The sequence below is a fragment of the Haliotis asinina genome, chromosome 16 (genome assembly GCF_037392515.1).
Source record: "Haliotis asinina isolate JCU_RB_2024 chromosome 16, JCU_Hal_asi_v2, whole genome shotgun sequence".
NCBI classification, from domain to species: domain Eukaryota; kingdom Metazoa; phylum Mollusca; class Gastropoda; order Lepetellida; family Haliotidae; genus Haliotis; species Haliotis asinina.
The window spans coordinates 42,079,057-42,101,422 of NC_090295.1; the positions used below are offsets into that span (position 1 = coordinate 42,079,057).

The 22,366-nt window shown below is 38.0% G+C and overlaps 2 protein-coding genes across 4 annotated transcripts in view; one reads left to right on the plus strand and one right to left on the minus strand.

Moving 5' to 3' along the window:
• LOC137267578 (triosephosphate isomerase-like) lies at positions 1-15,841 on the minus strand. The gene is made up of 6 exons (XM_067802062.1): positions 15,649-15,841; positions 12,571-12,694; positions 8,833-8,917; positions 6,134-6,266; positions 2,035-2,214; positions 1-966 (listed from the first exon to the last, which is right to left on the minus strand). Exons 1-6 carry the CDS (start codon positions 15,761-15,763, stop codon positions 845-847), a joined length of 759 nt encoding a protein of 252 aa, XP_067658163.1. The 5' UTR covers positions 15,764-15,841; the 3' UTR covers positions 1-844.
• The window catches only part of LOC137267577 (DNA damage-binding protein 2-like), a 16,666-nt gene continuing 10,128 nt past the window's right edge, over positions 15,829-22,366 (plus strand). The window contains exons 1-3 of one of the 3 annotated variants that reach the window (XM_067802060.1): positions 15,829-16,025; positions 18,346-18,752; positions 21,646-21,840. In XM_067802060.1, coding sequence (XP_067658161.1) covers positions 18,381-18,752; positions 21,646-21,840 — 567 coding nt within the window. In that variant the 5' untranslated portion in view covers positions 15,829-16,025; positions 18,346-18,380. Of the gene's footprint in view, positions 16,273-18,345; positions 18,753-21,645; positions 21,841-22,366 lie in introns of all 3 variants that reach the window. The other 2 variants (XM_067802059.1, XM_067802061.1) reach the window with 2 other exon arrangements.

The following is a 22,366-nucleotide window of genomic DNA, read 5'->3' on the forward strand; positions in this document are numbered from 1 at the left end:
TTCTTGTTCTGAGAGTATCTTTATTTCAAAATGGTTACAGCACTGTTGAAGGTGAATAGTCAATCCATGAAAAAAGCATACAGCCTCTTGTATCAAATGTTATTACAGTGCTAAATGTTACATTTACTTAAAAGAACATACATGTCTTCCAAGCTCAAATTCATGTACATAGCACTATCAAGTAGAGAACAATGTTAGTATAGAATTGTTCTAATATTGTCAACACTGGACACATAAAAACAGGAAAAGGGAATGATGCTAAACAAGAACTAAATTTGAACATAAAATGTTTGTATATACCAATAAATACCTTCATCATTATCACTGTCAAGTGCTGTACCCTGATTCTGTACAAATCACATTAATACATCCATGATATGATAAGGAAACATCCACAATCATCTCACAAATCACAAAACATGGCTGTATAAACATGACTACAGGTTAAATCATTAATTTGAAAATGTTAATCAGTGCTGACTTCTATCAAGAGTGTTTGAGATTCTGTAGCTTGTTATATCATTCAGGTAACATGATAATCATGGACCCTGATATTTATTGATAGCCAACACTGATAACTGTCAATGACCAATCTGTCAGTTGTGATTTGCACAGAATCTTAGGCTGGATCCAAAGAATTTACTTAGGATCGATGGTGACTATATATATAATAATACAAACAAAAGAACTGAAAACAATAACAAAGCATTCGTTAACACATCGGAAACAAAGAAATGATTCAGTGCCTCTTCTCTATGCTGCTCAGGTTGGATCTCACTAAGTGTATACATGGCTCCATGACTTAGTATTGGATGTAGAGTAAAACAACAGACATGGGGTTGCATTAAGCTTTTCTAGCATTAACAATAGTGACAAAATCTGGCTTCAATGATGCTCCACCCACAAGGAAACCATCAATATCAGGTTTGGCTGCCAGTTCCACACAGTTCTTAGCGTTCACAGATCCTGAAATTGAAACCAAAATATTTCTGATAACATCAGTTGTAGGGCTTTAAGTCTGCTGAGGCGCTGCTTCTGGTACGAAGTTGGTTCCCAGCTCCCTTTGTGTGTGACAACATGCGACATGCAAGACAGGGACCTGCTTAACAGTACCAGATTTCTGGTGACAAACGTTTATTCATGACTATTTCTTGTTCTAACTTGAGCAACCACCAAATATGAATTTACTAAGCCAGACCATGTGTACATTGTTTGTAACTGGTCTCATGAATGTCTGTGACCTGCTTACAGGCCTTATAGCACACGATTCAAGACAGTGCACATTATCAGGATGTTCCTGTTGAGACAAGACCTTGTGCTGGAGTACACAAGTGACCTGGCTTTTACACCAAGCATTAATGTAGTAATATTATGCTGAATTTCTCTGCAAGAAATATGCAAAGAGAGTATGGTTTTACATCGCTTTACATTGCTATATTCCAGCAATATCATGGCAGGAGTTTCTCAAAGAAACTCCTAAATATGCACAAGTATGACAGTTTGCACATATGTGTAATAGTTGAGATACACATATGAAAAAAATGATTCATTGTTTGGTTTGGTTTACCCGTGAAGGTCTGGGTTATAATGTATCTTCAGTTACCCTGCTAATCGTAAGAAGTGACTAGCAGCATCGGGTGGTTAAGCTCACTGACTTGGTTGACACATATCATCGGCATCCAATCATGCAGATTGACGTTCATGACATTTATCACTGGAATGTCTGGTTCAAACTTGATCGCCACCATGTAGCTGGAATATTGCGGAGTATGGCGTAAAACTAAACTCAATCACTCACTTATACTTTGGTTTGAAGTTTCTCCAAGATTTCTATACAATCTTACATTCAATAACATTCAAACAAAACTATAATTCCAAGTGAGGCCTTTCTTGTAAGCATCTTGACATTGTTGCAAATATTTGGCATAAAACCCACACCAGATATCTGAATATTCTTACTGAAAATTTACATAGCGGTAAATCCACTAACTGGTGTGGTAACATTGCAATGGCACACGTGAGATGAGTTCCTACCTCCATACTGTATTCTGACATTCTGAGCAATATCAGCTGAGACATTTTGGGTTATCCAGTCCCGCAGATCCTTATGCACTGCCTGCGCCTGGTCTGGTGTGGCTGTCTTTCCAGTGCCAATAGCCCACACAGGCTCATAGGCAATAACCACTCGACTCCAGTCTTCTGCTCCTATATTATCTAGAAATAGAAACACGACGTGGGATGTCAGTGGGTGAGACAAATACTGTATCCATGGTAACAATGATTCTTTGACTTACAGCTGAGGTTTCAAATAAAAAACTAGGAGCCGTTTTTCACATTATAACTTTATATGATTTGTGACATTAACATTTGTACAATCCCTGAACCCAGCAAACTATTAGTAAGCCAAGACAAGTGTTGAAGTAAGCAGAGCTCAAATACCCCCACTTCCCACTTTGGGACATGTAAATGACTGATATTGATATACTAGTAAAATAAGACAAGGATCAGCAGCTCACACAATAGACAACAGCAACACACAAAATTCTGAAAAAAACTTCAAACGAGCAAAAGGCACATCTATGGGTAATGATTAACGAGTGTGAAGTTTGGTGAATCTAGCACGGAGATATGTTCTAGACAAAACCATCAAGCACCTTTGGCACTAAGTCGTGTTTCCATGATACGAACAAAGTTTCGGGATGGACTGAACTAAATGCTATTTGCCCCCATTACTTCATAGAGGGGGGACCCGAGGAGGTCCCGGGGTAGAATAGGCTTCAGCAACCCATGCTTGCCATGAAAGGCGACTGTGCTTGTTGTAAGAGGCGACTAACGGGATAGGGTGGTCAGACTCGCTCACTTGGTTGACACATGTCATCGGTTCCCATTTGTGCAGATTGATGCTCATGTTGTTGATCACTGCATGGTCTGGCAGAGACTCGATTATTTACAGACTGCCGCCAGATAGCTGGAATATTGCTGAGTGCGGCAAAAAATTAAGCTCACTCACTCACTCACTCATAGAGGGGGTATAATGATAACAGTCACACATTAATCAGTCAGTTAATAGGGGTGATTACTGAGGAGGAAACGGCTATTGTGATACTGATAGTCTACTGCAAGATAACATTGTGATAGCCTGTTGCAACCAACAATTGCAACAGCTTTTTCTCTCATTGTCATTTGAAGTGATTTCCCAAATGAATACGTAGTCTATATCAAATAAATACAAGTTGAAGTAGTTTCATTCTCTTGTTATGATTGACAAAAAATCTGAAACCCAGATCAAGTAAACAGTGAAAACATCAACTCAATGAAGCTGTAGGTCTACAACCAGACTATAACATAATCCAAACATAAATATTTGATAAAGATAAAGTCAATTACTTAACTATTGATAGTCACACATATACCTGATGTAGCAATAGCTTTTGTTTCTACCATTGATTAATTGCTATCGGAGACTCAACAATTCTAATCTATAGTTCAGTGTGTTGTTACAGCTCTACCAGTTATCATCCGAACATCTCCAAAACACAAGATGGGTGAATCAGAAGCATGTTCAGAGCTGCAAACGCCCGCGAGTGCTCAATTCTGAACGCATGCACCAAGACAACAGCCCACAAGAGCACGCAAATCATTCCCACAGCTGCCTCGCCAAGTGAACCAAGATGGCAACCATTCATTGTTATGAGAGCATATTTTCTGTAAATTGTATTAATAATTTAAGTAATAATTATTATTGGGTCACAACGTTTATTGTTTTGAATAATAATTATTATGGGTCACATTTCGTATCATAAGTGTTCAGTGGTATTAGTATTTAAGGTACTTCTGTAGAGATACCTCCCTTTGATTATGTTATGAGGTAAACACGAATCTGGTCTAGAGCATTCTACGGTGATGGCGATGGTCGTATGTGCTCCAACTTTCAGGAATTGATGATTGAATATATGTAAGGCCGGTTGTGTTGTCTACACGAAAATAGACACAGATAACTAGAGTATATTTGCCAATTTCCGTCAACACTTGATCTACATAACCGCTGCCTGACTGCTCGCTGTGTTACATTCTGCATAACTGTTTCTCACGCTCCCATCAAGATTTAGGTGAGCTGACATTATGTCTGTGACCCATTACTCTAGATTTGACTCAGTAGTATTGTAGATACCTCTCTTGTGAATCTTTTGTATCTTGCTGTTTTATTGCGAACAACACAAAGTTTTGAAGCGTATGCTTGTTCCTGCATCAAGTAGTTATAATGTTATTCGTTGCCACTTTCCCCTTTCCATAACCTCCAAGAAGAAAACAAGAAGCTATTTGGCTTGTCCTGGAATAACATGAGTTGGTCACAAATGGTTTTATGCAACAAAGCACTCACGTTCGTTAAGGACAGATGTGAGCACTAGCAGGAGGTAATAGCATAGGCACTCGTGGATCTGAACATGCCTTAGGTTTCTAATCCACAAACACACTTGTGGAGACATCCCCACACACTGAACTTGACAAGCGACTGAACAATCTTTGCAATGTTAGAAGCATAAGCCTGCATAGAAAGGTTTGACTATAAGTATCTGTGGACATAAAGGACTTAAACCTAACTTAAATTGATCTATTTTGAAAGGGAACAAAAAGTGACAACAATGCATTTGATGACTTCTTAACTGATATGAATGCTGTAAAATGTTTGTTCCTAATTCTGCATTATTCCCGCTACTATGGTCTAATCTATAGCATAAATCCCTTAATACATTAAACCGTTCACCAATCCATCTTGATTATAGTCTGCTTCAACACCACAGGCTTGTCACTTGCATTGTCCTCAGTGTGCTTGCACACCTTATTTTGTGTGTCTGCTATGGCTTTAGTCATTCGTTGCACACCTGCTACAGCTTTAGCCTGCCTGAGTATCATTTCTTGCACATCTGCTATAGCTTTGGGCTACCTGGGCATTTTGGTATGCACATGCTATAGCTTTAATCTGCCCGAGCATCATTTGTTGCCCACCTGCTACAGTGTAAGTCTGTTGGAACACTGTGTTGGTACCTGCCATAGCTTTAGTCTGTATGAACACCATGTGTTGTGCACCAACCATAGCTTTAGCCTGACCATCCATGTTGTGTACCTGCTATGGCTTTAGTCCGTCTCAACTTCAATTATGTGTTGCACACCTGCTATGGCTTTTGTCTACCTGAGTATTTCTTGTGCATCTACTATAGTTTTAGTCTGTCTGAACATTATGTTTGTGCACCTGCCATAGCGTTAGTCTGTCTGAACATTATTTGCTGTGTACCTGCTATAGCCTTAGCCTGTCTGAAATCTATGAGTTGTGCACCAGGTATAGCTTCAATCTGTCTGAACATTATTTGCTGTGTACCTACAACAGGTTTAGTCTGATTGAATATCATGTGTTGTGTACCTGTTATAGCTTTAGTCAGAACATCCATGTTATGTACCTGCTATAGCTTTAGTCTGAACATCCATGTTGTGTACCTCCTATAGCTTTAATCTGAACATCTCTGTTATGTACCTGCTATAGCTTTAGTCGGAACATCTCTGTTATGTACCTGCTATAGCTTTAGTCGGAACATCTCTGTTATGTACCTGCTATAGCTTTAGTCGGAACATCCATGTTGTGTACCTCCTATAGCTTTAGTCTGAACATCCATGTTATGTACCTGCTATAGCTTTAGTCTGAACATCCATGTTATGTACCTGCTATAGCTTTAGTCGGAACATCCATGTTGCGTACCTGCTATAGCTTTAGTCTGAACATCCACATTGTGTACCTGCTATAGCTTTAGTCTGAACATCAATGCTGTGTACCTCCTATAGCCTTAGTCTGAACATCCATGTTGCGTACCTGCTATAGCTTTAGTCTGAACATCCACATTGTGTACCTGCTATAGCTTTAGTCTGAACATCAATGCTGTGTACCTGCTATAGCCTTAGTCTGCCTGAACATCCATGTTATGTACCTGCTATAACTTTAGTCTGAACTTCCATGTTGTGTGCCTGCTATAGCTTTAGTCTGCCTGAACATCCATGTTGTGTACCTGCTATAGCCTTAGTCTGCCTGAACATCCATGTTGTGTACCAGCTATAGCTTTAGTCTGAACTACATGTTGTGTACCTGCTATAGCTTTAGTCTGCCTGAACACCACATCATTGGTCTGCCCTGCCTCTCTCTCTTCCAGCTTCTCCCCGATACAAGCGATGACCTTCAGACCCTGTGACAATGCAAACTTCACCTTCTCCCCAATCAGCTGCAAGAAGGAAGAATAAGCTCGAGTTAAACAGTTACATGAGGAACAAGTGTTTATTACCCTGAAGTTAGCAGTATTCCACCCTAATCCTGGTGAGCTGTAAGTCAACAATAGGCCAGGAAAACAATTGATTGAAAACATGACCAGTGGAATACATTCAGCCAGGTTGCCACGGTAACCCTGACCCATACGTCAGTCAGGTACTACAACTGTCAGGCTAAATACTAAGTACTTAATTATAGTTATGAAGTGTGACTACTAGAATGAATGAGTGTCGATTTACGCAGCTTCTAGCAATATTCCAGCAATATCACAGCGGCAGACACAGGAAATGGGCTTCACACATTGTACCCATTTTGTGTGACAAGCAAAAACTTTAGCCACAAGGGGCTACCCCACTATCTCTGATCCTGTACACACTTGACTCAGTTGAAATGCTGATGTGAATTCTGTCACATATATGAAAGTAGTGAGTTTTTTCACCCAATGGCCAATTGAAGAATATCAAATGGGGCATCTGCGTGCATGATGTATTATTTACAACAAAAGTGTTGTACTTTGTGTCAAGTCAAGTCGAGTCATTTTATTGTCTGTAGGCCACAGGCCCATACACAACATATACAAATTAACATACATTTACACCTATATACAATTAGAAGGTCAGAGCTAACAAGACACAATCATAATGATGCAATACATGGAGGAATCATACAAACAAAAAATTATCTTGAATAATTGGCACATGTTTTTGATTCTCTCTGATGGTATGCATGGTAAAGATATGTACATACTTTTCTTAGAACTGTTTCATTATTAGTATTTAATAGGGATTTTAATTTATGATAATCAGGTTTTTGGCAATGTATAGACGGTAGATATTTTGCTCCAAGAGCATCATGAACATTACAAACAAATAAAAAATAAAAATTACCTCCCCTGGTGAATAGACACACTGTTCATTGCAGAGCAAGTAATTTCTGGAAATTGCAAAATGAAAAAACGTCTGGACGGCGCAAAGTTTATACACTTCTACGCAAGTACCTAGTAAGTGTTCTGAGAAAAGTTGTGATCGATCTACAGACCTACAGATCTATTAATAACTCATAGTGAACTGTAACAGTACTTCCATCTATAGCAAAGACTTCATGGTTAAAGGTCACATGCAACCAAAAAATAAAAAAGAATTAAAACACAGTTATCACTTATCATAAATATATTAAATGCAATGCTGATTAAGATTAAGAAAACAAAAACCAAATAAACAAAATCATAAGCTTATCATCACAAATCAAAAATGCAGTATTTTGTCCTTAGGTTTACCTCCCCCAAAACAAAGGTACTACGATACCAAACCCAGTCAGAGCCGGTGGGTGTGCGGTCAAGTGTAACGAAACCTTTTCATTGGAAATGGTTCATTTGCTGATGTGCTTAGCCAGCTCTTTGTTTATTGCATGTGGTCAATGATTGAGGCTGTGCATTGCATACTGTCGTTAGCAGACAGGCAGGCAGACATATAGGTGTCAATAAACCAGACATTCCGTTTTCCCTGTGACAGAGTCTGCTTATCACAATCAACATGGCTTATTTTATGTAAAGAGTCGATTACTTACTTACAAGATTAGACTAACGCTTACAACCTCATCAGTTTCTCCTGGATTCCGCGGCAAATTTTTAAGAATTCCACAGCAAATTTAAGCAAATTTTGCACCCTATCTTGCAATATTCTGCAAAACATTCTGCGGTTAAGACATTTAGCAACATCACCCACAACTTTTTCTGTGTTTGAGGATTAAACACTCGCTGAAAGTTATTTCTCTCCTCTCATTAGTAAAATTGATGCAGACAAACAGCTTCATGCAAATACCAATTTTATATTTAAATGATATCTGAAAAAAATTGTTTCGAAAATGTTGTCACAGTAAATATCTCAGTTTGTTTTATGTGCAACCAACCCTACTTTTGACATTAACTCTACTTTTCATTTCAGCGGTCAGTCAGTTTTCACTCAGTTTTTAAAATAAGCAAATTCCGCTGCAGAAAAGTGATAAATTCTGCACGGATTCTGCACAAAAATCTTTTTTCTGTGGACCAAACATTATTCTGCATAAAAAGGTTAATTCCATGCTTTTTTGTGCAACCACAGAATCGTGGAATCCAGGATAGACTGCCCATACACTTGGCAGGCATAGTGTTTCAAGCTCTGCGAACCTATTTACTGCACATATGTTATGAATGCAGAGCAGCATAGCTGTTAAAAGCACTTTTTCACCCAGTGCTGGTGAAAAAGTAGTGAATCATTTTTTTCAAATTCTATAGGTTGATTTGGCATTTTTGATGATGTGTTTTGGTTAGTACGTACCAATAGGTATCAGAATCTCCAAAGTTGTGTTTTACATTGCATGTGACCTTCAAGTTGTTTCTTACAACAGACATAGGTTTCTGAGAACCAGGTCTATCAGGAGGACTATTGCTAAGTCCATACTTTAAAAGACACACTATCAAATCTAGCCATAACACAGGCGGGTACGTGTATTCAGTGTGAAGCTTCTACACGACTTATACCTACTTCATCTGTCTCCCCAAACACATGCCTTCTTTCAGAGTGGCCCAGAATAACCCAGTCAGCTCCTATATCTTTAATCATGGAAGCACTGCAAAAGGAAACAAAAATAAATATCAACAACTGAATGTTCCTATTGAAGTAGACGCAACCATGGCAGCAGTAAAATCTTGAGTGCTCAACTTAAAGGGAGATAAATCTGTGTTAACCAATCATGTCTTTAGTTCAAATCTGTAATGCAATATTTTACCTCAGTAAAATTCAAACTACATGTTGATGGAATATAAATTAAACTAAACTATAATCAGTACAGACAATGATAGACAATGATATTACAGATAATAGACAATGCAATAACTGATATTGAGCAATCATTCATGTCAATCACTGTCTCTGCCAACTCACTCCAACAGGTGGCCTCTAACCAGCATAGGTTGCAGACAGTGTTTGCAATACTTTAAGTTACCAGCTGGCCACCAGGGCCTGCTGCTACCTGCAAGCTTTTAAATCTACAGGCCCTGAAAGAAATCTGCTGGCCCATTCTGTTAAAGTAAACCCAATTAAAAAAAAAAAAAACAGACTACACTGTACACAGTTCCACAGCATTTCTACAAAATCAAGCAAAGCTTTTATTTATTAGACTGGTGTAGGCATTCCTACACCAAAGCTCTGAAATACCAGGAAGTGGAATTGTAGATTATCTCAACATGATGGATCGTGGATGATTCCTGAATGTTATTATTGTTAATAAAGCAAAAAGGGGGAACCATTCCATTTGAAAAATAATTGACAAATATTTTACTGAAGGCCAAAAGGGCCTCCACATACAGTGGAAGCTGTCTAAACCAGCATTCATCGAGACTGAAGAAACTATCCAGTTAAGACAATGTGCCGGTTTGTAGAGCCGATGAAAACTGAACAAGTTGTGGATGAGACTGAGGTTTCATGCTAACTTGCCGCATTGGACAGATGACAGTTTTGACAGCTTCCACTGTATTTGAAGCTGCCAGCCAATACAATAACAACCAGCGCTGGGTGGTTATTTCGAATGCTGGTTGCACGAAAATCATCTTTTATATTGATTCACAGGCAAACTGTACCGTGAATGGTGTTGCACAGGATAGAGAAAGTCTTATGTGGTTGGTTCTACAGGTTGGCAACATACTTCCCACGCTTCGGATCGAAAAGTATTTTTCATATCAAAATAAAATATCGCCACCATCAAAGGTACACTCCCATTTCTTCACTTGGCTGGGCTCTCAGATTTCCTACCCCATGTTTCATATTTACTCACGTGAAATATGTTTTATTCAACATTTAAAGCTCCACTCATGGTATTCAGATCATTCTTCGCCTCCATTACACCTGTCAACTTCCAGCTGGATGTAGTGACGGAACAAGAATAAGCAGAAATTAAAAAGAAATACCATATTGCCTAATTTTGTCATGAACCTGTTGGAGTTTATTTGTCCCATCTGTCGTCTCTATTGTTAGAATTTTTGTAACATGTTTTCTACATAAAAACACTTCTGGCAAATGAAGCAAGGGAGGTAACTGTAAGTACAGTTGTGCCCCGTTTATCCGAACGTTTGTGTTTTCATTGAAATCGTCCGGATAAGCAAATTTTTGGATATCTGAATCACGGGCCATATGTACAAAGAAACGTAACAAAGAAACGAATATAATAGGCATCAGACATAATCTTTATTGATTACACATAAATAAATATGAGTGCATACAAATTATAATGTCTCATACCTGTTCATGCTCGCTTGAAAAAATCAGTCATGGCCTTTTGCATTGACTGTGTAGAAAAGCGAGTGGACTTTACTTAAAGCAACAGTTCGAGGTTCTCACCGTGGCCTGCACACTCGTAACAGCTAATGAGGTGATCAAGGGAAACAGGAGCTTCCTTGTGAGACACAGGTGGGGGAGGTGGCACCTACTCAACTTCCGTCATCATCATCAGCCTCGCTGTCAGAACACACTGCTTGGATGATGTCAGTGTTATTCAAAGATTCGCCGGTCACTTTGTCCATAATTATAGTGTCCTACAAATTGACACGCCTCAAAATTAACTCAGTGTCACCTTGCTACTCAAGGGTAATTAATCTTCTTGACTTCTTTCATGTTTTGGCACACGAGACCCTCAGTAATCACGTGTGTAAACATAGTGCTCAGCCATCTGGATGTAAGAGACAAACTATGTACATAAATTGGTGTTTTGTATGTGAAAATGACCGCACAGTTACGGAAACCGGATGTCCGGATAAGTGAGTATTTTATAACGTTAACAACGTTGTTTTCATTCGGAAGGCAAATTTTCCAGATATCTGAGGTTCGGATAAACAGGGCACGACTGTATTCCCTATGGATTTACATTCTCCTTTCTTTCACTCAGTTGAACCGGAAGCTGGAAGGGGGAGTGGAGGCGAAGAACGGTCTGATATACCGCGAGTTGCGCTTAATAAGTTGAATAAAACATATTTCACGTGAATAATTGTTCATCATGGAGTTGGAGATACGAGAGCAAAACCCAGTGGAGAAATCGGTGGTGATCTTTTATTTTGAGATGAAAAATATTTTGCGAACAGAAGCAAGGAAAGTATGCTGCCAACCTTTGCTCACTTCGCTCGCATGTAAGAAGACTGGTCATTTCCTCTGTGCTGCATAACCCATTTGTGCTACATTTTGCCTGTGATTGATTCCTGTTGTGACATGGCATATTTTGATGATGTGGGGGAAAAGCTTAACATGAGTCAGAGAGTAAGTTTAGTTTCCTCTGCATTCAGCAGTATTCCAACTATATGGTGGCAGTCTGTAAATAATCAAGTCTGGACTAGACTATCCCGTGATCAACAGCATGAGCATCGATCTGCACAAAGGGAAACCAACGACATGCGTCAACCTAGTAAGCCACCCTGACCATCTGATCCCATTAGTTGCCTCTTACAACTACAACAGTCGCTTTTAATGGCAAGCATGGGCTGCTGAAGACCTATTTTACCCCATATTTTCATGGGTCAAGCTAAACATGAGGTACATCTTAGCCACTATAGGTTATGGTGAAATCCACAAATACAATTTAGGTGAAACAAAATTAGAGTGAACTGGGATATTCACAGGTGGGCAGCGGGGTAACCTGGTGGTTAAAGCCTTTGCTTGTCACACAAAAGACTGTGTATAGCAGGCATTTCTTCCCCGGTCTAAACTTTCTCCAGGGAAGTTTTGTCCTAGAATATTCTTATCACAGGGAAAGTTTGGGTTAGGCTAAAAAAAGTCAGAATCACATCACAACTACAAAAGGCATTGTCACTAAGGTGACATAATCCCCCGCCACAAATTAACTCACTGACATTCTTAACATGTAGGTTAACATGCTGAAAATTAAATCTCCAGTGTATTGCCAAGACCTTGAAAATTATGTGAACATCACCAAGACCAACTGGTATGAAGCTTGATGTTGAACATGAAGAAAATCTGCTGAACAGTTTTTGAGGAATCTAACTGATAAGCTTAACATGCACACCCTATTAGTGTCCAGTTGATATTCCAAATGTTAATTATGCTGTCTAATAAACAAAATAAACAAGAAAATCAGCTGGTGTAGTGGTTGATTATCAGGACAAGTAACTTTACACATGCCACTGTACTGGAGAACACTAACAATTTTAAAGCTATTTCCATCCTTGTAAGTTGTATTACAGCCCCTGGTAGCTGACCAGTGTTTGAAAGTCTGATTACCTGATTTCTCCTGTAAAGGCTCCACTCGCCACCTTGTAGCAATTCTGGGCTGCGACTGCTACACTGGCATTGACATTTGACCTCACATAATCTAAATATGCTGCAGGTGGAGCAACAATCACCTCTGTAAAGACAACATGAGCAATACTTCAGTTTGCATGTCAGGTTGCACAGTTTAAAAATAAATTCTGCACAGGAGGTCAATGCAGGGCACACAGGCACACATAGCAATCATATGGTAACAAGAACACCTTGTGACCACCTCCATGGTCAAGTGGATACCATCTTCCCCAAGATAGTATGTATCAAGATAAAGAGAGGATACTAAAGAACCTTTCGTGTAATACCATTTGTATAAAACAAGTTAATGATTTGGTATCAAAGAAGTTAAAGTGAGTTTGATACTAAATCTTTCACGGGTTCAATAAAAATGGTATTTCAGAAGCGAGTCTAGCATTCTCTTTATTACTCTCCAACATAAACTGATAGAAACTGCTTAAAGTGTGATGACTCTGAGCTTTTTGAGAGTCAACCAAGGTCTAATACCACTGTGACAGATGTAATATTAGCACTGTCACATCATAACTGCAAACCATTATGATGTCATATGTCCAGCAGTATTATACTTGTGCCATATTGCAGTGAACATATTACATTATACCAAAAAGAAATCTGAAATAATTCAAATTTTCAAAATGATCGATTTTGAGAAGGCAATTTCAATGTCAAATTCATCTAATATTATTTGAAAAATGCCTAGAACTTGCTTTATTAATAGAGTCTCTTTAATCATGATTATTTTGAAAATGTTGTCAAAATAAATATGTCAGTCCTTTTTATGTGTAACCAACCCTACTTTTGACACTAACTCTACTTTCCGTTTCGGCTGACAGTCAGTTTTCACTCAGTTTTTAAAACAAGCCAATTCTATGACAGAAACGTGGCAGATTCTGCATTAACTCTGCACGCAAATGCATTTTCCGCTGACCAGACGTTCTTCTGTAGGGCAAGGTAAATTCCACGATTTTTTCTGCAACTGCAGAATTCAGGAGGGACTGACTGCAGTATCTTCCATGGGCCAGTAACAACACGTAGCATTGATGGCTTTGAGACTGTGTTTGTCGCCTACTGTGTTGTAGGGAGGTCATCAATTTCTTTAAGACCATCGTATCATCCGGAAGATATAGAATATAACAATACAGATTTGGGTAGTATCATTACACTTTCCATCATATTTTCTTATTCACAGGTTGGGCCAGTTTATTTAATTTACTAGTTTTACTTGAGATGTCTAGCTAGGTTTAGAGTTGGGGACCTAATCCAAAATAGTAGGTTAGTGTCCGGTGTACATGCAGTAGCAAGTCCACACTAAGTGAGTTGCCAAGGGACGTAACACTGTAGTACTCATGAAAACCTGGTCCAATTTTTGGGGTCCTTGTTTTACGCGTTCTGGCTTTTTCCACGAGGTATTTGAGTGAAAAACAACGACTGGTCCCTTCAGAAAATATTCCCGCGTTGGCGCCATTGGCGGAAAAGGTTGGTCTGCACTGTTCTTTCATAGTTTTCCAACCCTTTAAAATATTGCTCAACATTGAAATTTGTTTTGTCAATCGATGGCACACTTTAGATTATTTTTATCATAAGCACACATCAATCCTCTCCATTATAAAACAAATTTTAACTTAATGTAACCACATTATGCACATTTCAGATAGATTTGTGTGAGGGAGGGGTGTATTGCCAGGGGCAGACAACTCCATGTGTGAATCCAGCTAACAATGATCGTGTCATTAACTCATTCATTGAGTAATTTTATTTAACACGCTTTATATGTTTTAAAGTGTTCAAATGTGTGTACTTTGATAATTAAACAGGTACGAAAGCATTATTTATGTCTCAAATACCTTGTGCAATATGTATGTTATTTTCAGATTTACATGTATTTTCTGTCTGTATCCAGAAGTGACAGCCATAGAACACAAAATTGTGGCTAATAATAGTAATATTTGAAAACTGACAATATTTTATTGATCTTTTAATTTAAGCAGAATTCAGCATTACTCATTTGTGGATGTCATAGCACTTACATAAACACATGATGTAGATTTGGGTAGAGAGTAAGTATTTTTTGCACATTACAGCATCACAACATCCTCGCAACATACACTGATATAATTCAGCATCAAATTTGCTTCAGGTTTGAAACATGGTATCTTCAGCACTGTCTTTAAAAGCACTGCCTAAATTGAATCTTCAACACTGGTGATACAGGTTTAAGATTAGAATATATGAAAACATGTTACAATCTTAAGTTCATCTTAATTGATGCAAAACAAAGGTAGCACTTTATAATCTTGACTCTCTAACTTGAATCTGTTTCAATAATTTAGTGTTAAGATACTGATTTTGCCAACATTGACATTGTACATCAGTCATGATGTTTAATGAACCGTTTCTTTCTTCTTCTGCAGACCTGAAATATACTTTGACCTGAAGTTCTAGGATGTTCGAAGAAGAGATATAATTCCAGATGAAACATTTTTCCTCTGTAAAGCACTGTGCGGATAGAGAAGACTATTAATATATTTGTGGTTCAACAACATTTACTTAAAATAGTTTGGTACTTGAAATAAATAGGTGTGACGTTTTTTTCACAACAATGGAAATGTGGACATTTCGCAGAGTTGACAGTAGTTGACTTGATCACCTTGTTGATCAAGAATGGATGGACAGAATTTAATCAGATAAAGTTTGTTGCAATGCTGATGTATTAACAAACCTTGGAAAAAGAGGTTTAAAAATCTGAACCGTTGATCTAAAAATGGTGTAGACTTGCTACATGCAGATCTCATAGAGCCTCTACCATCCCTAAATTATGCACATCAAACAGAGCATAAAAAAACGGAGCAGATTGAAAAGGACTCCTTGTAAATAGACCACATCAAGCTAGTGATTTGAATCTGAGACACATATTACTAAAAGGAACACGTATCAGTCCGAGACCACTGACGTGCAGAATGGAACGAATTAACACCACGCTCTCATTCTCAAACATGCTCAGATTTCTAAAGTTTCAACCTGTATTTTCGTCGAGCTGTCCACCGTTGAGAAAAGAGATAATTCCATCGATGCTAGATTTGTTGCCATTCATCTTCCAGTTGCCACCAACGACAAATTTCCTTTGACTGGCCATCTTTGAAGAATTAATTTGTGCAGACTCAGATGAACGACAGCTCCCGGCAAAGTGACCTTGAAGAGTGACTGCGGTCAAGGCCACAGAAAACTGGTTCTCTGATGATACACGGAAGGCGGTGAAGACAGAACCGAGTTGAACTTCTGCATCCTCATTCACTCTGCGTACAGCCCGGTTTACCGCTATATCATACTTGCATTTATTGTGAAGCCTAATTTAAAATGTGATATGTGCAAAACGTCTGTCACTGAGATATTTCTGTGTAAGCAAATGTGTATTTTCCCCGTTCGGGGTGAGATTTATCTTATCAGCTTGGTCCGTTTCAGTTTTCCATTTTTGAGTAACCCGCGGGAAATATCACACTAGCAGACAACCCTTATGTAAGTTTGGTGAAATGTGTTGTGATATAGGTTGTTTGTGTTTATAATTATCTGTTCTCGTTGACAGTTTAGTCATACAGTAAAACTAATGGAAAAAAATGAAATCAAGCCAAGTGACAGTTTATGTAGGTAAGGCTCCGATGTGAGGCCGAGGACTGACAGGCCGAGCACCAATTTTTTTAAGTTGGCCAAGTGCCTTTGAAGTGTTAGGATTTAACTGATGATTTTAAGATCTTTTTTGAAATTCTGCAAGGTTTTAAAACAATATTCCGAACATTTTGGACGTGTTATTTCATTTGTTCTAGAGATAACTTGTTAACGTCATTCAGGGCATATTTTATTTAGCAAGTCCACACCATTTTTAAATCAACGAATCTCGATTTTTAAAACTATTTTTCCAGGGTTTTTTGATACATCAGCATTACAACAAAATTTACCTGATTGAATTCTGTCCATCCGTTCTTGATCAACAAGGTGATCAAGTCAACTACTGTCAACTCTGCAAAATGTCCACATTTCCATTTTTGTAAAAAAACGTCCCTCCTTTTTATTTCAAATACCAAACTATTTTAAGTAAATGTTGTTGAACCACAAATATATTAATAGTCTTCTCTATCCGCACAGTGCTTTACAGAGGAAAAATGTTTCATCTGGAATTATACATCTTCTTCGAACATCATAGAACTTCAAATCAATGTATGTTCCAGGTCTGCAGACCTATAAGAAGAAAGAAACACTTCATTAAACATCATGACTGATGTACAATGTCAATGTTGGCAAAATCAGTATCTTAACACTAAATTATTGAAACAGATTCAAGTTAGAGAGTCAAGATTATAAAGTGCTACCTTTGTTTTGCATCAGTTAAGATGAACTTAAGATTGTAACATGTTTTCATATATTCTAATCTTAAACCTGTATCACCAGTGTTGAAGATTCAATTTAGACAGTGCTTTTAAAGACAGTGCTGAAGATACCATGTTTCAAACCTGAAGCAAATTTGATGCTGAATTATATCAGTGAAAATAATGAAATGGGAGTTTTTATACATGGTTCATAAAACAGAACAAATCTTAACATAGGTTAATATGGGAGCAATATTCTTATTTAAAGTTTGAAAAAGAATGAGAGACCTACACCTTTAACCAATTCATTGTTCACTTTAAACCTGAGTCAGTGAATATGTTGTGATGCTGTAATGTGCAAAAAATACTTACTCTCTACTCAAATCTACATCATGTGTTTATATAAGTGCTATGACATCCACAAATGAATAATGCTGAATTCTGCTTGAATTAAAAGATCAATAAAAGATAGTCAGTTTTCAAATATTAGCCACAATTTCGTGTTCTATGGCTGTCACTTCTGGATACAGACAGAAAAAAAAATCTTGTTTATCATTGCTTAACTACCACAAAATGTTCTTATAGAAAATAACATACAAATTGCACAAGGTAAGGTATTTGAAACATTAATAATGCTTTCCTACCTGTTTAATTATCAAAGTACATGCATTTGAACACTTTAAAGTATATTAAGCGTGTTAAATAAAATTACTCAATGAATGAGTTAATGACACGATCATTGTTAGCTGGATTCACACATGGAGTTGTCTGCCCCTGGCAATACACCCCTCCCTCACACAAATCTATCTGAAATGTGCATAATGTGGTTACATTAAGTTAAAATTTGTTTTATAATGGAGAGGATTGATGTGTGCTTATGATAAAAATAATTTAAAGCGTGCCATCGATTGATAAAACAAATTTCAATGTTGAGCAATATTTTAAAGGGTTGAAAAACTGTGAAAGAACAGAGCAAACCAACCTTTTCCGCCAATGGCACCAATGCGGGAATATCTTCTGAAGGGACCAGTCATTGTTTTTCACTCAAATACCTCGTGGAAAAAGCCAGAACGTGTAAAACAAGGACCCCTCCTGTGACCAAAAATGGACCAGGTTTTCATGAGTACTACTGAGTTACGCCCCTTGGTAACTCACTTAGTGTGGACTTGCTACTTTATTAAAACCATCAGCCTTGCAATTTATGACCCATCAAAATCCATGGATCACATATTCACTCTAATATCAATAGAACTGATCTAGTTTTGATTCTCAGTCACACAGCCAATACAACCGATTTACACATGGTTAAACGGAATGTAAAATGCTATGTAAAATCTGATATATGGTCTGCTTCCAGATTCTAAGCAGATCAGGTGAGACAAGGATTCAAACATGGGTCCTAGGAGGTCGAAGAGATGTCAGGAAAAGGACAATCTGTCACAAGAAAGTGGAGCACCTTGTCTGAGGAAACAACGCAAGAAAATGACAAAACCGAAACTGAATGACAACAAAAAAGAAACTTTTCAGTCAGTTGTTGATGACGCTAATGAAGATATAGTCAAAGCCACCGAACTGTCCACATCATGTCAGAGAATCCTTAACGGCTTGACGGAAGTGAAAATTGATTTTTCTGAGAGGAAAAGAGTTCTGTCAGTCCCAACCAATTTTATGTTTCCATATCTTCAGCGAAGCCTCAACTTCACCCATCACCAGTATCAGGCTTCCGTTGGCCTGCTCTCTCATCCACGACTCCAGCATGCACAGGTAAGATACGTTCTGCACTTCTCTCCCAGACTTACATGCTTAAGGATTAAAGTCATTCTTGTAGTTCAGTTTCACCAATAATTAGAAGAAATTGGTACAACTACATCAAGATTAAGTGTGTTGCAGTTTGTTAACAGCAGCAGCGTATGCTTTTTGTAAGAGATGTCTGTTAAAGGGGCACTGATGCGGAGCAATTTCCGTGGACTGGTGTAAACTTTTGTTATTGTTTTTCTCCCGTGAGTACCCAGATGATATCCCAGAATTCGTGACTGGTTCGCGCCCCCTGCCGCGCAATCCGTATGCGCAATTGAGAGTTTAATTATAGACAGATCAACTAAAGTGAAGTCATTTTTACTTCATTACAAATGTATTATGAAAACAAATGAAACACTTTGAAGGTTAATCATCTGCCTGTGGTAGAAATGGTAAAAAACTATTAGGACGGAAAAATAACGAAGCCAATGTACGTCTCTGTATTTTGTCTCATAACCCTAATTAGTTTATTGTCATAATCGTATGATTTTGAAAATTGATAAAAGAACACACGGCCTGCTTATACTTATAGTAAATTTCTAACATGAGAGCAACATTTATACATTGTATGGATTGCCAATGTGGATCATATTTCACACACATACGCGATCTAGTGTGTGTTTTCTGTCATATAGATTCTGCTGAATGCTACAAAAAATAAATTAAAACAAAATGCAAATAATCAATGTAAAACAGACTAATTTGATAGCTACAATATCAGGCTACTACCATGTTCAAGAATGTATCCATCAATATCCACGTAAAAGAAATCGTATTCCATTCATCTGCAGCTGGTAAATAATCCTTCTCTGTGTCCTGTTTCTTACAACAGTCTAATTTGCGAAAAAGTAAAACATCTTTTAACATCTTTCACATTGGTGAAAACCTGATAAACCACTCATTGGTCACCCAAGATAGCACGCCTGGCAACTAATTGTATAATGTCCGCCATTTTAAGTAATTTAGTTAACCAATAATGAGCAATCAATCAACGCAAGGGTGGTTAATTCTTTGAAGGGAGGATGTTGTTTTTACACTCGCACTTTACGACAGGATGTAGTCAGTGTAGATTAGTACATCTACACACACTGCCTTTTGACAAATCCACTGTAGAAGATAAAAGTAATTAATCAATCAGTGTGTTATCAGTTAATCCTTTGATCGAAGTTTGTTTTTGTAACTCAGCTGATAAACCCTCTTGCATCACTTACATGCACATATTACATAACGTACAGTACATTTGCCATTACAGACCTTAATTTATGATGTTGAGTATTTACTCCAGACAGCAGAAATGCCAAATGGGAACCTTTGTTGAGTAACCGAAGTGGTGTTACTACTAATTATACCTGTTATAAATTCATTAACTGACCATCCAGAGAATGACGACAAATAACACGTGTAGGTTTACACCATCAAATGCGAGTTACAGCAAGGCAGATGTAAACTCTGTGTCGCGTGCAGCCTGAAAACACTTGTGGGCCGAAACTGTTTTGAGGATACCAACGGAACTTCGTTACATAAGGAATACATACAGGCATTTGCAGTGTACTTGGGTAAATAGGTGTAATAAGTTGGGTTTTGTTACGTAAGAAGATTTTCATATTTCTGTACCAAAGGCAAAGTCATCGTTTTCAGTTTACGAATTCAAATAAATCAACTGTGTGTTTTCATTACCATAAATAATAAACCAGGGTAGCTATCATAGCTACCAAAATTTACGTAGGATATTTGCTATCACAGCTGAACCAACACCCAAAACTATCTAAATATAAAGCTTTGCAATCTTTCGGACTGAAACAAATGACTTGCTACGTGCCTGTAGACATCATATTTTCACATAACATGATTAAATATCGAGGTTAAAAACACAGAAATAGGATCAAATTGCATCAGTCACTATACCATCCAAGCATCCGAAAAAAACTACACTGCTGGGATATTTTGTTACGATCAGACAAGGAATACCGTGGATATTTTTAAATAATGGCATATGATGGGCATCCGGCCTCCTGACTGTTTAGGCGAAGAAATGCTGCTTATATGGACAGGTGCCCAGTCCCTTTGTCCGTCACGCTCGAGGGAGCGGGCGCTGACCAATTTGCAGTTTGGTTTCGTAATTAGACCGTTGGCGAGAAACATTTTTCGCTCCGCATCAGTGCCCCTTTAAGATCAACTGGTCAGACTCAAATGACAGTGTTGAAGCATGTCATCAAAACAGGGTATGCGTTCAGTAACACTCCACTATACCTTGGATGAATCTATGGTCCTGCTCAATTATTTTATTACCTCCCTTGGCTGGCTTTATATCCAGTCTGGTGTCTTCGCTGGGAAGTTGAGCAAACCAAACACAACTTTCGCTTTTCAAATTATCTAACTGAATAAACGTGGCTTTGTGGCAAGTGGCTTTTTTAAAAAAAAATGGAACAGCTGTACTCTAAGTGAAATACTATTAAACTATCATTTCAAAAGTTAAATCTAGTATACAGGGTAATTGCCTTTACTAGAATTCTTACGATCATTCGGGCAGGGATGAAATACTGTGTCATGATACAAAAGATATCTCAATATTTTACCTGTCATAAGATATGTATCACGATGCATACACCTTGAAAGAATGACTGTTTTAAGATTCAAAATGATTAATTTCAAGGTATTTGTGTATAACAATAACACTATTGTAATAAACAAGCAAGTAATTCTACCATACTTCTAAATTTTTTTCTAGGTAAGTACCTTGTACCAATCCACCAGTCGATAATATGACAAATAATAATCTTAAATGTATCGTGCATCAGGTAGTCGTCCCTTCCCTAATGATTCTGAGACTCTCTGTGACAGTGTTTTCAATCTGTTTCAGGGCGTGGCAGGTCCGGTAGTTAGCATGGTGTCTAACATGCAGCTGTTACGCACTGGTAGTCCATTTGACCGCCGTGTGACTGCCATGGCATGGCACCCCAGCAATCCCAATGTCCTTGCAGCTGGTTCCAAAGGCGGAGACATTTACCTGTGGGACATCGACAACATCAACAACAATGACAACTTCATCCATGGTGTAAGCAAGTTTACTACATGAGCTGTGTTCGAAACCAATCATGAAAGTCAGTCTGTCCTTATCGTTGTTGGAAATAGCAGCTGCCTGTCTGCCTGCTGCAAGCTACTTACAAGTTACATGGTGGGCTTACAGCTTTGTTTTATAGCCAGCCCTGTTGGCTAATGCATTTTCCAAGGGTGTATGTTTGACTATATCATTTACTACAGGAAATGCTTCAAAAATAATTTACAATTGTAGTAGCTAGACAATGTCGGTATTGTTGATAATCAGTCAAACCATCACTTCCACAGATCAACCTACCTGTTTATGTAACACTGAATGTGATTGATCTAGAGAAAGGTTTCAGCCAATGAAAGAAGTTGTTCTTTTCTAGTAGTATGTAACAATCACAGATGTTCAAGGGAAAAGGCATTGCAAACTTGAAATAGAAGTGACACTAAGTGAAACAACAGTGACCACAAAGTTGTATTTTTTTTAAATTTTTTTTTCAGTGTGCGTTTGCACGTTTTACTTTATCTCACTATAA

Bases quoted from the DNA above. Each gene is read 5' to 3' on its own strand.
- LOC137267578 (XM_067802062.1), bottom strand. From the start codon at position 15,763: ATGGCCAGTCAAAGGAAATTTGTCGTTGGTGGCAACTGGAAGATGAAT. The intron at 8,918-12,570 runs GTAATCAGACTT...TTCCTTTTGCAG, and splicing joins GCCTTTACAGGAGAAATCAG to TGCTTCCATGATTAAAGATA. The intron at 967-2,034 runs GTAGGAACTCAT...TTTCAATTTCAG, and splicing joins TGTCAGAATACAGTATGGAG to GATCTGTGAACGCTAAGAAC.